General features: G+C 34.0%; 1 protein-coding gene across 6 annotated transcripts in view; it reads left to right on the forward strand.

Annotated features, from left to right (window-relative positions):
* LOC6036095 (G protein-coupled receptor kinase 1) overlaps window positions 1–17,610 on the forward strand; it is a 301,613-nt gene that overhangs the window by 101,712 nt on the left and 182,291 nt on the right. For all 6 annotated transcript variants that reach the window (XM_038255303.1, XM_038255309.1, XM_038255304.1 and 3 more), the window contains exon 3: window positions 17,324–17,400. In XM_038255303.1, the coding sequence (XP_038111231.1) occupies window positions 17,324–17,400 (77 nt within the window). The remainder of the gene's footprint in view (window positions 1–17,323; window positions 17,401–17,610) is intronic.

Genomic DNA, 17,610 nt, shown 5'->3' on the forward strand with positions numbered 1-17,610 from the left:
TAGCTGCGCGCCCCTCGAGGGGAGCTTGAAAAATCTCCAACAATTTCCAAAGAAAAACATTTACTTCCAAACTTTAATTATTCACCGCACTTCACAGCTACCACAGTGGAAACCTACCACCACCACCACCACCACCACTTTCATCAAAAAATGACGGGAGAAGCATTCGCGCCATTGTTATTACGTTGTTATTGTTCCACAATCCTCACGAGCAATTATTGTATGGTTTGGGCTGGTGGTGGTGGTGGTGGGAATTTTCATTTGGGAAAATCATCGTGTGGCAATATTTCGGAAGCCCTGCTGAGTCAGAAAGTGTGTGTGTGTGTATTTTGTGTTCAATGTTTTTGTTAGTGGGTTTGTTTTTTTTTGTTTTCAATTTCTTCACGATTCGATGGTGGAAGAGTTCAAAATTTCGTTTATCTTGTGTTATCAAATTTGAATTACCTTTTTTATTGAAAAATATTTTTTTTCTCAAATTTTCGAATAAAATAAAACTACACCTTTTTGGAAACATTTTCGAGGACACAATGTAACAGCACTTTCGAACAACTCTGCTGAGCCGCGATTCTTGCTGCGAAACGATACATTTTACATAATTTACGTGTTCAACGCTCAGAACAGCGCAGCTCACAAATTGATGGTGACATTTTTCATAATATTTTTTTGCATACGTGCAGCGGTGGAAGCTACGTGCGAATAAATTATTTCTGGAAGATTATGTCATTGCAGCACTCAATTTGTGTCTAAATTTAATTAGTTAAGTTTTTACCATTTGATTGTTTTTTTAACTGTTCAATTTGAAAAAATAAAAATAAATCTTATTTTTCAAATTCAAACTAGTCACCTGTAGCACCGAAATCTCTCTCTACACAAGAAATGTAATTAATTAAAACAATCAATTAGCGTCAACCCTGGCAAGATTCAAGTTCCGCGTGAAGTCATCAGAAAAGAAGGGTTCACAAGTTCTAGAAAACTTTGGGACGCACGCTGCTAACAAGGAAGTGGTGCTCCGTTTTTTTCTCTTGTTGTCTTGTTGGCAAATTTTGGAAAGTGGAAGATTTTGTGTCCCCCAAAAGGAGCGACTAATTTATTTTCAATTAGTTTTGTGTTGGCTTGTCGTGGGCGTAAATTTCGATGGCGAGAGTTTGGTTGTCACGAGCGTAAGGATTCAATTAGTCTTGATGAGAGTTCGAAGTTTAAATGGATGAAATATTTTAAAAATATTGATCGATTTTGATACTAGAAATGTTTGAATGTAACACAATGCACAGTGGTCCAGATCGCAAAATTAAGTGGAAAATGGATTTTCCGAGAAAAAAATGGGAAGTTTTGGAACTTTGATGTTTTCAGAAGAGCTAGGGTATTTTTTAAAATCTAACTTTTCAAAACTATGTTATGGATTTTCTATCTCTTCTAGAAAATTGTTGGGCGTGCCAATCCAAGCAACTTAGTCCAAGTTTTAGAGAAAAGCGATGTTTTGAGCACTTTCGAAGCTTAAAAAAATAAATATTTCGTTTTTGAAAAAAATAACTTTGGACATTTGGGTCAAAAGTAAAAGCCATTTTCAAGTAAAAAGGATACAATTCAAAAACTTTAATGGTTTGAAAAAAAAATCTCGAGATAACTCAATTTAAAAACGTCTTCTTTTCAAGGAAAAACTAGACAGAAAAAAATCACTTTGGATAGTCGAATCACAATCAAACGATTTTTGCTCACTTTTTTGTATTCTATTGCTTTTTTATGATTATTTTATTTATTTTTTTCAATAACTAAAACTCCATGAGTTTTTTCAACATATGAGCAATTCTCTACCAAAACCGGAAATGGATTTTATTTGTATTTTTTGATTTTGATTTTTGATTTTTTGATGACCAAATAAACTATTTTGTGTGATTGGTTCATCCATACAAGTCTCCATACAATTTTGGCTGCTGTCCATACAAAAATGGTATGTAAGTATTCAAACAGCTGTAACTTTTGAGTTAATTTTCTGGTTAATTTGGTGTCTTCGGCAAAGTTGTAGGTATTGTTGAGGACTTTTGAGAAAAAAACAGGTACACGGAAAAAAATGCAGCTTTTTAATCAACTTTTTTATGAATTTAAAAAAAAACAGTGATTGACAAGTTTGAACAAGTTTAACATTATTTTTAATGCAAAATTGAATTTGCAATCGAAAAGTACTCTACAGATTTTTTGACAAAGGGCTCCGTTTTCAAGGTATATATTTGCAGTTTTTCAAGTTTTAAAAATAGTGACCATGAGTGACCGTTTCTAAAAATATTTTTTTTGAAAAGTTCAGACAAATTTGCTAAAAAATTGGCTAAGAGACTTTGAAGATTGGACCTCGGGTTGCTGAGATAGAGCCGCTTTAAGAAAAAGAAACACGAAAATTGAAGTTTTCTAAATCTCACCAAAACAAACCACCATTTTCTAATGACCAAATCTCAGCAAATAATGGTCCGATTTTAATACATGAAAAATTAGTTAAATTTTCCGATCTTTCCCCAAAAATTTATTTTGAAAACATTTAAATTAAGAATAACATTTTAAATGGGCGTAATATTCAATGTTTGGCCCTTTCTGTAAAATATTTTTCGATTGTAAATTCAATTTTGCATTAAAACATAATGTCAAACTTGTTTTTGCATGAAACTTCGATTTTTTCCAAAAATCACTGTTTTTTCAAGAATTCATAACTCGGCGGCAGATTGTTTGACCATGTTTCTGTTTGGCTAAAAAGTTGCGGATTTTGTCACCTAAAACATATCAAAAAATCTCGATAATCAAAAAATACGTATTTTGGGAAATTGAGTTTTAGTGGAAAAAAAGTTGATTTAAAAATCTTCAATTTTTTTTCCGTGTGCTTTTCTTTCTCAAAAGTCCTCAACAATACCTACAACTTTGCCGAAGACACCAAATTGATCAGAAAATTCACTCAAAAGTTACAGGTGTTCGAATATTTACATACCATTTTTGTATGGACAGCAGCCAAAATTGTATGGAGACTTGTATGGGTGAACCAATGACGCAAAATTGCTTATTTGGTCATAGCGAAGGCCCCTACAAAGTTTAAGTCAAATCAAAAAATACAAAAAAAAAATAAAAAGTTGAAATCGGCCGATTTTGTAGAGAGTTGCTCATATATCTGGTAACAGTTTTCAAGCAAGAAAGCTTTGAAAAAAATGTTTTGACATTTTCTCAAAACTTGAGAACATTTTTTTCAGGTGAGAATTATTTCTAAAATGTGATTTTATCTTAACAATTTTTGAAGTTTTCAGCCCAAGGATTTTTATTTTGATTTCCAATTACAATTTATGAGTTTTAATCGAGAATTCAATAAACAAATATATAAGATTCTAAAATATTTTGTTTTGAGAAAAATATATAGCTGAAATTTAAGTTTAAAAAAAGTTATTTTGGCTATTAAGTTTTTTGCAATATTTTATTTTGTGTTATTTAATGATTTGTTCATTTGTGTTGTTTAATGCTTTGTTTTTGTATTCGCGATGTAGGTTACCAAACGTTACGAAATTTTATAAGTTGTTTCAAAACATTAATGTTTTGATGTAAATCATCAAAAAGAGAAAAATAAAACTTTTTTTTCAATCCTCAATTTTTTATGAAATTAATGTAATATTTGAAAGATTGAACATAAATTGTATTTTTTTTTTAAATCGTTGCTTGTGTGCTATCTTGTGAGGCGTCTGCTGTAAATAGATAGGAAGTTTCACAAGATATTACACAAGCGGCGAAAAAATAAAACTGGGCATAAATATTGGCAAGGTAGGATTTTTTAATAATATTTTACTATTTTTTTTATTTTTTTTAAGATTTCAGATCAATTTAAATAATTGGTTGAAAAGTTGATATTTTGCCAGCTTTAAGATCGAATCCCATCAAATTTAGTGAGAACACTTTGTCTTAAAGCCTTTAAATTAATAGATTTTTCTGAAATGTTGAATGAAGGAAGATGCTTGCATTTTATATGACCTTTGAAAAATAATATTCTTAATAGAAAGAAATAAGAATGCATTATGTCAAAATTATTTTTAAATAAGTATTTTTCATTGAGCCTCATTGATTTAAAGTAACTCTTTCTCTTTTATTTGGAGGGAAAATTAAAAAAAAAATACTGATTAACTTATGCACTTTTACCCTGAACTGAGTAAGTATTTTTATGATAGGATGTAGAAAAAATGATTAAATGTGCTCTATTTTTTTAATTCAAAGTCGGACAAACTGCACAGTGCACAAGTTCTCAAAAGGGGCCATTAACCTTTATGTGGTCTTCTCTGATGATCATCCGTCTTTTCCCAAATTATAAATTTATAGAAGAGGACAATTTCGCACTATAAATTATTCACAACACCTTTCATCAGACATAAGGATCGGTTAAACTATCCCTAAATTCAGGTAATTATTGAGCTTCAATATTTAATATGGCTATCTTCTTCGAACAATTTCCCCACAAGGTTGATGGGTGCAGATTTTCCCACAAGTAACGCACACAAAATCTCATCAATTTTTGACGACCAATTTCCCTCCCAAAAAACCCGTTCTAAAATTCCAAAATCATGGCCAACTAGAGATAGAGGCGGCATCTGTCGCCAAATCGATCGATTTGACCTTTTCGCACGTGTGGTCTAGCTAAACCGCACCGAGCGAAAAAAAAAGTGCCCAACTCATCGTGGGAGGAAAATGGACTCACTTTTTCGCCGGAAGCCAAAATCTGTCCAACTAGATCGCACCAGATAGCAGCGGAAAAACCAAACCCAAATTGATGAAATAACTTTTTCCCTTAGTCTCATCTTTCTGGGGACGGGAAATAGTCCAGCTGGACAAGGGTTTTGCACGGAGGGTAATCGATATTACCGGCTTATCGTTTTCCCGAGGCCAAATTGTGGGTGATTAGTGACCCGAATTTTGCGCCATCATTTCGGTGTGTCTCTCCTCTTGTCTTTGGCAGATCACTTTGATGATATTCTTTGATGATTTCAGGGTTGCCAGGCGAGCCCCAAAAAAGAAAAGTGTCCTCTTCTAGTAAACCCTCCGGTAGATGTAACGTCCTAGAATTTGTCTTTCCTCTTGAAGTGGTCGTTTTTGGGGGGAGCTCAACCTGAACCATTTCCGAGAAGGACACACAGAAAATCTCAAAATTCGGGGTTGGTCCCGAAAAAAAACATTGAAGCAGAGTGTGGCCATCCACTTGTAATCTGATTAATTTCCGGAAGCCCGCCCCCAAAAAAGTGCCTTACATAATGAATAAACATGACTTGAAAAGTGAGGGGGAAATTTTCCACAATTTGCACAACGCATTGAATAAAAAAAATCAAAGGTTAACATACGTTCAATACCGCAGGTGAATCATTCGACCGTAAAATAGGTAAGCAAACTGCAGCCGGCGCCTGCTATTTGCTGATAAATATTGCGATGCTAAATACTTCTTCCCAGCGGTGAGCTACTGCGAAATGTGATGTCGCGCTAGAACCTTTCACGCATGGCCTACGTTGACGTCAATCTTTGCAGGCAACAATTGCTCTTTAGAGAGTCACCTGACTACGAATCAGCCTGCATGACTGGCTTTTCGAGGGTAACTTACGAAAGGTTTAAATTGATTATAAAATGCTTGAATCAGAGGATTTGTTTCATGAATTCAGTTACATTTTGCGTTTCTCTTTGTTTCGTCGTCCGTGGCTGTCGCGGGTGACCATGAACGGCCATGATCCATGACGACCAACTTTTTCAAAACTTCTTTTTCGTAAAATCGCGATAATTCGTAATGTTTATAAGCAAACCCCTTATGTCTATATATCAAAATTTTTGAAATTGTCTGCTCTACAACTTTGTAGAACATTGTTACACTCTAAAATATAACCCTGCAAAGTTAGAAAAAACACGAAATTTTAAAATGAAAAATTTTGTTCTAAATAAAAAAATGACCCTTCTGGGTCAATGTAGATTCGAAAAGTACATTAAATTTCCCATAAAATGATATGTTTCAAAATTTTTTACAATCGAGTAACGGAAAATGGGAGAATTTTTAAAACCTTTTTAGTGTTTTTTTCGATGAAAAATACGTTTTTTTCGGAATTCTGAGTACGCCATCAAATCGGCGTCTAATTTTACATAAAAGTCCCTTTGACACCAAATTTCTATCTCATCACCGTTTCAGGCTGCAAATTATTGAAAAACACCTCTTTTTTCGCATGTTCAAAAATGGAAGGGGTCGTACCGCCCCTCCGTCACGAGATATCAAAAAACGGACCTCGGATTCGTGATCAGGGACAAAAGTTACCCCTTAGAACAAAGTTTCACGCAAATCGAAGAGGGGTCGGGGCAACTGCTGTGTGAGTTGGCGGAGAATTACCCATTGACAATAGCGTAACTGTAATCAAGTGTTAAGCATTTTTGCGGGCTGGTCATAAAAAACGTTACTTAATTCACCTTTAGGTGGTTGGTGCCTTCCTCACATTCATAAAGTCAATACATTCAGTAAAAATAGCAACATGTCTGAGATCCAGCCTCCAAAAAGTTCATAAACAACACCTAAGTACTTTTGATAGGGTTGTCAGATCGTCGATGTTTTAGAGAAAGATGGTTAAAAAATCTGCTTCCGAGTTATATTTTTTTTGAAAAAATAGTGATTTTTGGAAAAAGTCAGAATTTTATGCAAAAACAAATTTTACGTAATTTTTTAATGTAAAATTGAATTTCCATTCGAAATGTACTTTACACAATAGTAAAATTTTCCGATCTTTAAAAAAAAAAAAATTGAAAAAAATTAAATCAAGACTAACATTTTAAAAGGGCCAAACATTGAATATTACGCCCATTTAAAATGCCAGTTTTGATTTAAAAATTTTCAAAATATTTTTTTTTAATGGATCGGAAAATTTCACGAATGTTTCATATTTTAACATTGAAAATCGGACCATTAGTTGCGAAGATACCGACATTAGAAAATGGTGGGTTTTTGAGGTGAGACGTAGAAAACTTCAATTTTCATGTTTCTTTTTCTTTAAGCCGCTGTATTTCAGCAACCAGAGGTCCAATCTTCAATGTCTCTTCTTAGAAAATTTTCTGAACTTTAAAAAAAATATTTTTAGAAATGGTCTCTCATCGTCACTATTTTTAAAAATCAAAAAACTGCAAATATTTCGCTGAAGTCAAACTTTCGATGGCTATATCTTGAAAACAGAGCCCTTTATCAAAAAATCTGTAAAGTACTTTTCGATTGGAAATTCAATTTAACATTAAAAAAATCACTATTTTTTTTCAAAAATTCAACTCAGCGGCAGATTTTTTGGCAATGTTTCTCTATGGCTCAAAAGTTGCGGATTTTTGTTCCCTAAAACATATCAAAAAATCTCGAAAATCAAAAAATACGTATTTTGGGAAATTGAGTTTTAGTAAAAAAAAAGTTGATAAAAAAATCTGCAAATTTTTTTTTCCGTGTACCTATTTTTTTCTCAAAAGTCCTGAACAATACCTACAACTGATCCGAAAATTCACGTAATAGTTACAGCTGGTTGAATATTTACGTACCATTTTTGTATGGACAGCAGCCAAACTATTCTCGAAATCGTGAATTGAGTTCACGAATTCGAGAACCACGTTGGAATATATGCACGTTTATAGTGCAATACACCATACTCATGAATAAATTCCTTCGTGGTTCTCACATTCGTGAACTTAATTCACGATTACGAGAATTGATTTTTTTTGTGTGTGGGTGAACCAATGACACAAAATAGCTTCTTTGGTCATATGGAAGGTCCCCAAAAAGTTTGAGCCAAATAAAAAAATACAAATAAAATCCATTTCCGGTTTTGGTAGAGAATTGTTCAAGTTCGAAGATTAAACAAAATTATGGAGCATACAAAATTGCAAAATACCTTCCAATATTAAACATTTTTTACTGTGCAGGTTCATGTGTTAAAAACTAACTTAATCCACCTATGTGGTTGATGCCTTCCTCTTTTTTTTACCAACAATGGGTAATATGAGTGGTTTGGACACATATTTCAGATATTTTTTTGAATCCAGAAAAAAACGTACACACATATAACTTAAGTAATCATAACTCGAGACAAGGTTGCCAGATCTTCAATGTTCCAATATCACTTAAGTGGCCATATCTCGAGACAGGGTTGCCAGATCTTCGGTGTTTTGGATTCGTTGGAAAGGTTTTTCGATTACCTAACCAACGATGGGTCGGATGGTGGATCCGGACATAGTTTACATACATTTAAGTGAGATCCGGCTTCCAAAAAGTACATCAATATCACTTAAGTGGACATATCTCGAGACATGGTTGCCAGATCTTCAATGTTTTGGACTCATTGGAAAGGTTTTTCGATTACCTAACCAACGATGGGTCGGATGGTGGATCCGGACATAGTTTACATACATTTAAGTGAGATCCGGCTTCGAAAAAGAGCATCAATATCACTTATGTGGCCATATCTCAAAACAGGGTTGCCAGATCTTCGGTGTTTTGGATTCGTTGGAAAGGTTTTTCGATTACCTAACCAACGATGGGTCGGATGGTGGATCCGGACATAGTTTACATACATTTAAGTGAGATCCGGCTTCGAAAAAGATCATCAATATCACTTATGTGGCCATATCTCGAGACAGGGTTGCCAGATCTTCGGTGTTTTGGATTCGTTGGAAAGGTTTTTCGATTACCTAACCAACGATGGGTCGGATGGTGGATCCGGACATAGTTTACATACATTTAAGCGAGATCCGGCTTCCAAAAGTACATCAATATCACTTAAGTGGACATATCTCGAGACATGGTTGCCAGATCTTCAATGTTTTGGACTCGTTGGAATGGTTTTTCGATTACCTACCCAACGATGGGTCGGATGGTGGATCCGGACATAGTTTACATACATTTAAGTGAGATCCGGCTTCGAAAAAGAGCATCAATATCACTTAAGTGGCCATATCCCGAGTCAAACGAGGGCAGGAATGCCAAGGTCACTACCTGGGGAAATTAGTCAATTAGTGAGAGTCTCCCTCAAATAGTCAATTAGTGAGAGCCTCCTTGAATTTCTCTCTCACTTTTTATTTGTTCTAAAGAGAGAGTAGTGGAGAGACGGACCCCTGGCTTAGTGATACCTCGCCAGCCTTGTTGCTGGGCGGGGTACATGTACGTCTGGCTCATAAACTTAGAAGAAAGGTCTGGGCGTGGGTGAGGATGCGATTTTAGGTAGGAACTTAGGTGCGTTACACAGGGTTGCCAGATCTTCGGTGTTTTGGATTCGTTGGAAAGGTTTTTCAATTACCTAACCAACGATGGGTCGGATGGTGGATCCGGACTTCGTTTACATACATTTAAGTGAGATTCAGCTTCAAAAAAGTACATAAATATCACTTATGTGGCCATATCTCGAGACATGGTTGCCAGATCTTCAATGTTTTGGACTCATTGGAAAGGTTTTTCGATTACCTAACCAACGATGGGTCGGATGGTGGATCCGGACATAGTTTACATACATTTAAGTGAGATCAGGCTTCGAAAAAGAGCATCAATATCACATATGTGGCCATATCTCAAAACAGGGTTGCCAGATCTTCGGTGTTTTGGATTCGTTGGAAAGGTTTTTCGATAACCTAACCAACGATGGGTCGGATGGTGGATCCGGACATAGTTTACATACATTTAAGTGAGATCCGGCTTCGAAAAAGAGCATCAATATCACTTATGTGGCCATATCTCGAGACAGGGTTGCCAGATCTTCGGTGTTTTGGATTCGTTGGAAAGGTTTTTCGATTACCTAACCAACGATGGGTCGGATGGTGGATCCGGACTTCGTTTACATACATTTAAGTGAGATTCAGCTTCAAAAAAGTACATAAATATCACTTAAGTGGTCGTAACTCGAGACAGGGTTGCCAGATCTTCAATGTTTTGGACTCGTTGGAAAGGTCTTTTGATTACCTAACCAACGATGGGTTAGATGATGGATCCGGACATAGTTTTCATGCATATAAGTGAGATCCGGATAAATGTGAAAACACATTTTTATATATAACTTTTGAACTACTTATCGAAACTTCAAACAATTCAATAGCGATGTATGGGACCCTAAACCAAGTCGAATGCAACCGGTTTGATCAAAATCGGTCCAGCCAGTGCTGAGAAAACTTGGCAAGAATTTTGAACACATACATACATACACACACACACACAGACATTTGTTCAGTTTTCGATTCTGAGTCGATAGGTATACATGAATATAGGTCTACGAGCTGTATTTCAAAAGTTCATTTTTCGAGCAGGATTATAGCCTTACCTCAGTGAGGAAGGCAAAATGCCAATGTGAATATTCGAAAATTTGTAACTTGAGGAGGGATCTTCTGATCGACTTGGTGTCTTTGGCAAAGTTGTAGTTCATAATTATTACTTTTGAAAAAAAAAAAAAAAAAAAAATAGATACATGCAAACAAAATCCGACTGCTTTTAATTCAACTTTTTTTGCCTTCCTCACCTTACTGAGGAAAGGCTTTAAGATCACTCGAAAAATGAACTTATTAATTTGACCTTGTAGACCCACCTTCACGTATACATATCGACTCAGAATCATGTTCTGAGCAAATGTCTGTGTGAATGTGTGTAGGTGGGTGGACAAAAAATTGTCACTCGATTATCTCCGGACTGGATGAACGGATTTTGACCGTATTAGTCTCATTCGATCCGTCTTGGGGTCCCATAGGTCTCTATTTAAAATCAGCAAGTTTAGTTGAGTACTTCAAAAGTTATGCTAAAAAACGATTTTGGCGTATGTCCGGAAGATTGTAAAAAGGGTGGTTTTTGCAAGAAAACCTATCATGTTATACATTTTCGGAAAGGTATTAAAAAGAACTTTCCAATGAACTTCAATGAACATTGAAGATCTGACAACCCTATCAAAAGTTATTAGCACTTAAGTGTTATTTATACACTTTTTGGAGGCCGGATCATAGATATTTTAATGAAAATGATGTCCGGGTCCCTTATGCAACCCGTCGTTAGTTAGATAATTGAAATACCTTTCAATTGAGTTTAAAACATCCAAGATCGGACAAGCCTATCAAAAGTTATCAGCACTTAAGTGTTATTTATACACTTTTTGGAAGCCGGATTTCAATTATTGTAATAGAAATATTGTCTGAATCTTCCATGCGAACTATCGTTGAATAGATTTTTTATCAGACCTTGCCGATGAGCCAGAAATATTGAAGGTCTGCGAACCTTATCAAAATAAATGAGTAATAAAGTTGATTTGTTAAACATGTTAAGGGGGAATGTTGCTATTTTTACTGAATGTATTGACATTAAGAATGTGAGGAAGGCACCAACCACCTAAAGGTGGATTAGGTAACGTTTTTAAATAAAAATTGAAATGCTGAAATCGTATTGATACATTTTCAAAACAGGCTCCTTTTGCTCCAGAGTGTAGGAAGGTGAAAAATGTGGAACCGGGTAAGTGATTTCATAAAAAAATGGGAAACTTGTATTTTCGGGAAAAAATGATTTTTGGGGAAAAATGCGATTTATGGAAAAAAAATCGGGAATATTGTAAACAAGTAACAGAAATCATTTTCAGATGCAAAATAAAATTTTCAATCAAAAATTACTTTACAACTTTTTGGATAATGTGTACTGTTTTCATGTTATAGGCATTTCAAGATAAAAATGTTTCGCAATTTAAAAATATTTTATTTAGAAAGCATCCACGTTTTTTTTGAAAACTAAGGCCGTTGCAAATATTTTTCAAAGTTTATGTCGCCCCCCCCCCCCCTTCAAAATTGGTCCGAAAATTCAGGGGGCAAAAAAATATTTTTTCAAAAATCTTCAAAATTTTAATGAAAATAGAAGTCAAATCAACTTAAACAATCAAAAACGCATTTTTCTGCATTTATGATCATATTTAGCATGTTTGGGCTGGATTAAAAGTATTTTGAATTTTTAGGAAATTCCAATGTACCGCACCGCAAAAACTTTTTTTTCGCAGAAAAATATATTAGCGTCAATACTTAGGTATTGCAAACAACTGGGCAGGTGTAAAATGCATTTTGAAACACTCATTCAAATGTTGATACCATGGCTCGTAAATTCAATGTAAAAACTTTTTTATTTTTTTGCCTAAGTATTTTTTCGAAAAATGTTCAGTTTTATTGCAATCGAAAAGAAAAACATAATGAAGAAAAACACCACTGTAAAAAATATTTTCGAAAAATTAGATATTGTCGAAAAATGTTTAGTTTTTTTTTGTATTTGAAGTTTACTTTAGGGGGTCCAAATTTCCCGAGTTTTGAATTTCCCGGGAAACGGGAAAAATATTTTTGGAATTCCGGGATTTTTTTGGAACAGTCATAAAATTTATGTTTTCATAATATTTGTTATGTTTTCAAGCTTAAAATCATAGAATTAGCTTAATCGTATTAATTGGTGATAATGTACACTTCAATCTAAACAAGAACGACAGTTTTTAAATAGCTATTAAAATAAGTTATTTGTTTTTTTGTTGTGCTTTGAGTTTTAAATGCAGTAAAATGTGATTCAAATTAAATAAGGCTGGTACAAATTTTATTTAAAGTTTTTGACACCCCCTCCCCCCCTTTCAAAGTTGTCCCAAAAAAAAAACAGGTGGCAGAAAAATATTTTTTTCAAAAAACTTCAAAATTTCGAAGGAAATTTGAGTGCAATAAGATGAAATTGATTAAAAATGTACTTAAGAAGAATACAGTGTGAATAGGTAAGAAGATTTTAGAGCAATAAATTTAAAAATCGGTGTTATCTGAAAGTGTTTTGTTCTGTTCCTGTTTTAACCAAAGTCGTTCAAAACATCATGCAAAAAATGGCTAAATAGCTGTCTTATATCGTTTCACTTCTTCTAATTGTGATGTCAGTGTTTGATAGCAAATAATTTGATTTGATTTTTTTTTCCAAATATTAAATCAATAATAAACGAAATATCTCAACCTTTAAAAAATATATAAAGTCAAATAGGAAATATTTATAGCGCCTAGCATTTTGCAGATCGGTAAACAGTTTTAACAGTTTTCCCCAATACACCAAATTGATTGTGATATATGCCGAATAATGCTTTAAAATTATAATTGATTATGAGGTATTCAACTGTAAAACTATTTCCATAACTAAATCTGTATATCCTGACCAAAATTTGTTTTTTTTAAATGTCGGGAATAACAGGGACAAATTATAAAAAAATACGGAATTCTGGAATTTCCGGTTTTGAAAAAATCCCGGGAATTTTGACGCACTAGCTGTTAAGACAATTATCATGGGGAGGTTGGCAGCCCTGCCATCTAGAGCAGAGGCTGGCGGTGTGCGGTCCGTGGAATTTGAATTATTTAGTCGGTAGTTTTTATAGTAAATCGCGTGAAAAGTAGTGAAAAGATTATACAATGTGTAGATTTCATGTGGAAAGTGAAGATTTCCTGCAATTTTGGGAATTTGGACAGTTTTTTCGCGATTTTTGTTTTCTACGCCGCTTGGTCAAGGGTTTGACACGGGGGGATGGCAACCCTATTCCGATCTAAGCAAACTGACAACAGTCGACATTAGCACGGTTGTCAAATGAGAGCCTAGCCTAGCCTAGCACTAGCTGTCAAATGGTAGCCCATAACAAATCATTGTTTGGGTTTTTGATTTTCAAATTTCCCGCAATTCAAACGATAAATATCTGAAAAAAACAAGTGAATTGTATTGCTGATGAGCAATTCTCTACGAAATCGGTCTTTTTTCTTCAATTTTAATTTTTGTATTTTTTAATCCGACTGAAACTTTTTTGGTGCCTTCGGTATGCCCAAAGAAGCCATTTTGCATCATTAGTTTGTCCATATAATTTTCCATACAAATTTGGCAGCTGTCCATACAAAAATGATGTATGAAAATTCAAAAATCTGTATCTTTTGAAGGAATTTTTTGATCGATTTGGTGTCTTCGGCAAAGTTGTAGGTATGGATACGGACTACACTGGAAAAAAATAATACACGGTAAAAAAAATTTGGTGATTTTTTTATTTAACTTTTTATCACTAAAACTTGATTTACAAAAAAACACTATTTTTAATTTTTTTTATTTTTTGATATGTTTTAGAGGACATAAAATGCCAACTTTTCAGAAATTTCCAGGTTGTGCAAAATCATTGACCGAGTTATGAATTTTTAATCAATACTGATTTTTCAAAAATCGAAATTTTGGTCGTAAAATTTTTCAACTTCATTTTTCGATGTAAAATCAAATTTGCAATCAAAAGTACTTTAGTGAAATTTTGATAAAGTGCACCGTTTTCAAGTTATAGCCATATTTAAGTGACTTTTTTGAAAATAGTCGCAGTTTTTCATTTTTTAAAATTAGTGCACATGTTTGCCCAGTTTTGAAAAAAATATTTTTGAAAAGCTGAGAAAATTCTCTATATTTTGCTTATTCGGACTTTGTTGATACGACCTTTAGTTGCTGAGATATTGCAATGCAAAGGTTTAAAAACAGGAAAATTGATGTTTTCTAAGTTTCACCCAAACAACCCACCATTTTCTATCGTCAATATCTCAGCAACTAATGGTCCGATTTTCAATGTTAATATATGAAACAATTGTGAAATTTTCCGATCTTTTCGAAAAAAATATTTTCAAAATTTTCAAATCAAGACTAACATTTTAAAAGGGCGTAATATTGAATGTTTGGCCTTTTTGAAATGTTAGTCTTGATTTGAAAATTCCAAAAATATTTTTTTCGAAAAGATCGGAAAATTTCACAAATGTTTCATATATTAACATTGAAAATCGGACCATTAGTTGCTAAGATATTGACGATAGAAAATGGTGGGTTGTTTGGGTGAGACTTAGAAATCATCAATTTTCCTGTTTTTAAACCTTTGCATTGCAATATCTCAGCAACTAAAGGTCGTATCAACAAAGTCCGAATAAGCAAAATATAGAGAATTTTTCAGCTTTTCAAAATATTTTTTCAAAACAGGGCAAACATGTGCACTAATTTTAAAAAATGAAAAACTGCGACTATTTTCAAAAAAGTCACTTAAATATGGCTATAACTTGAAAACGGTGCACTTTATCAAAATTTCACTAAAGTACTTTTTGATTGCAAATTTAATTTTACATCGAAAATGAAGTTGAAAATTTTTACGACCAAAATTTCGATTTTTTGAAAAATCAGTATTGATTAAAAATTCATAACTCGGTCAATGATTTTTGCACAACCTGAAATTTCTGAAAGTTGGCATTTTATGTCCTCTAAAACATATCAAAAATAAAAATTAAAAATAGTGTTTTTTGTAAATCAAGTTTTAGTGACAAAAGTTAAATAAAAAATCACCAAATTTTTTTACGTGTATTATTTTTTCTAGTGTAGTCCGTATCCATACCTACAACTTTGCCGAAGACACCAAATCGATCAAAAATTCCTTCAAAAGATACAGATTTTTGAATTTTCATACATCATTTTTGTATGGACAGCTGCCAAATTTGTATGGAAAATTATATGGACAAACTAATGATGCAAAATGGCTTCTTTGGGCATACCGAAGGCACCAAAAAAGTTTCAGTCGGATTAAAAAATACAAAAAAAATCGAATGACCGAAATCCTAGAGAACTGCTCTGATGGTAAATTCTATCATATCCTTGGAGATTCCATCCCAATATTAGCTGAAAATTCATATCGAAAAAAGTGATTTTTCTGTTTACCTTTTTTGCTTTTTTTTCTTTGGGTCGATCAAACAGTGCACCCGTACACTAAGAATCGGCATTACACATTTTTCAGTTTGGTTTTACACATTTGCATGGTTCTTTTGAGTTTAACCAGGATAACACACTTCGTGTTACCAAAGTAATATGTATAATACTGATTCTTAGTGTTTGTTATCTGAACTTCCAAGATGGCGACTTCTTCGCTACCCCCTGGTTTGACAGTTCATCGCGGCGGTTTCGCTCTTGCAGTAGTATTAGTGTGATGTGGGCTATCTCGTTCTAAGGGTGGTATTCAACTAGTTTAAAAATCAAATAGTGCGAAAGAAATAAAAGCAGTTTGCCAAGGAATATTTTCCGAAGTGTCATCAAGCAGCGCTCAAGCGGCCTAAATATGGGACAACTCCCGGGTGCTTAGGACTACCAGAAATCAGAAACTTGGTGAGATCTATCCAAACTGAAATTTTCACATTTTGCCTACTTTTCAACAATCATTAAATACGCGGTGATCCCTGTTTTGCCTGATGGGATTGGAAGTTTAAAGATAGGTCGAGGACCCGTCTGGTTCTTGTACTATGTTTAGGCGGGGCCAGACAATGCCCAATGACCTCGGAATTGGGCCGCTAGGATCTCTGCCATTCTGAAATGGGTCATTAGAAGCAGCGCGAGGGCTGTCACCACCTAATACCCGGGACTGAGATAAGCTGTATCAGCTCAACCCAAGTCTGATACAAACTATACTTTCCCATAATTTCGCTGCCAGCCAGCGGGAATTGGATTGGACCACACACACACACACACACACACACACTGGCTGTTAAGACAATTCTCATAAAAGTTTCATTTTTAAAAAATGCATATCAAACTAATAGTTTCCAAAATAACATACAAAATCAATCAAAAACTGATTTTTATAATTTGGTTAAATCAAATTTTAATTTTTTTCAAAGGTTTTTTTTTTTTCAAAAAAAATTGCACCATTCTGGACTCTAGCACAAAAATGCCTCATCGGCCTAGTGTTTTTTTTACGTTTTTGGCCTTGTATGAGAAAAATAATAAATATTTTTGATTGTTCAATTTTCAATTAAATCGTTGAGAGTCATAACATGGTGAAGATTTCAGCGAAATCGATGCAGGTTTGACAATTTTGCAGAAAAAATTGACGCTTTTTTTTAAATGAAAATAATGATTTTATGCCGAAAATGACCCAACACAGGCATTTTGTTCTGCTAAAATGCAATGTTTTGACTCCCAAAGATGATTCTCATACAAGGCTAAACACTTAAACCCTTTAAATCGATGAAGTCCCCTGCATGGATTTGGCTTAAACTGCGGTCATCGGCATATTTTTGCATGTAGACTGGTTAACTCTTGCTGAAAACAAAAATCTTTTTATAAACTGTTGCATAAATTACTATTTTATGCCATATAACTTTATCTAATTATCTAAGATTTCTTGAGATTCATAGTGAATATCACAATAAAAACAAAAAAAAATATTTAAAAGGGGAACACTTCCTTGTCATAATTCAGATCTATAGATAATAGACAACAAGTTCAATATTTTTTAATTTACTTCTTTTTCTCTCTCCTTTTCAGTGTTCGAAGTGTGATGCACAAATACCTGGAAAAGGAAAGTGAGGTGAACTTCGACAAAATCTTCAACCAGGTGTTAGGTAAGTTAAGCGCCAGCATCGAGTTTCTTCACGCCAATAAACCTGTCACACATTTCACACAATTATGACCCAATCAGTTTCCGGGAAAATGCATTTAATACTTACGGGGTTTTTTTTCACTCTTGAGTAGCAAATTTTCGGCGTGCTTCATCACGCGTGAAAAGCCAACCGGTGTCATTTAATACAATTTCGTCCCGGCAAATTATCACG

This window comes from Culex quinquefasciatus, chromosome 2 (assembly GCF_015732765.1).
Source record: "Culex quinquefasciatus strain JHB chromosome 2, VPISU_Cqui_1.0_pri_paternal, whole genome shotgun sequence".
Lineage (NCBI taxonomy): Eukaryota > Metazoa > Arthropoda > Insecta > Diptera > Culicidae > Culex > Culex quinquefasciatus.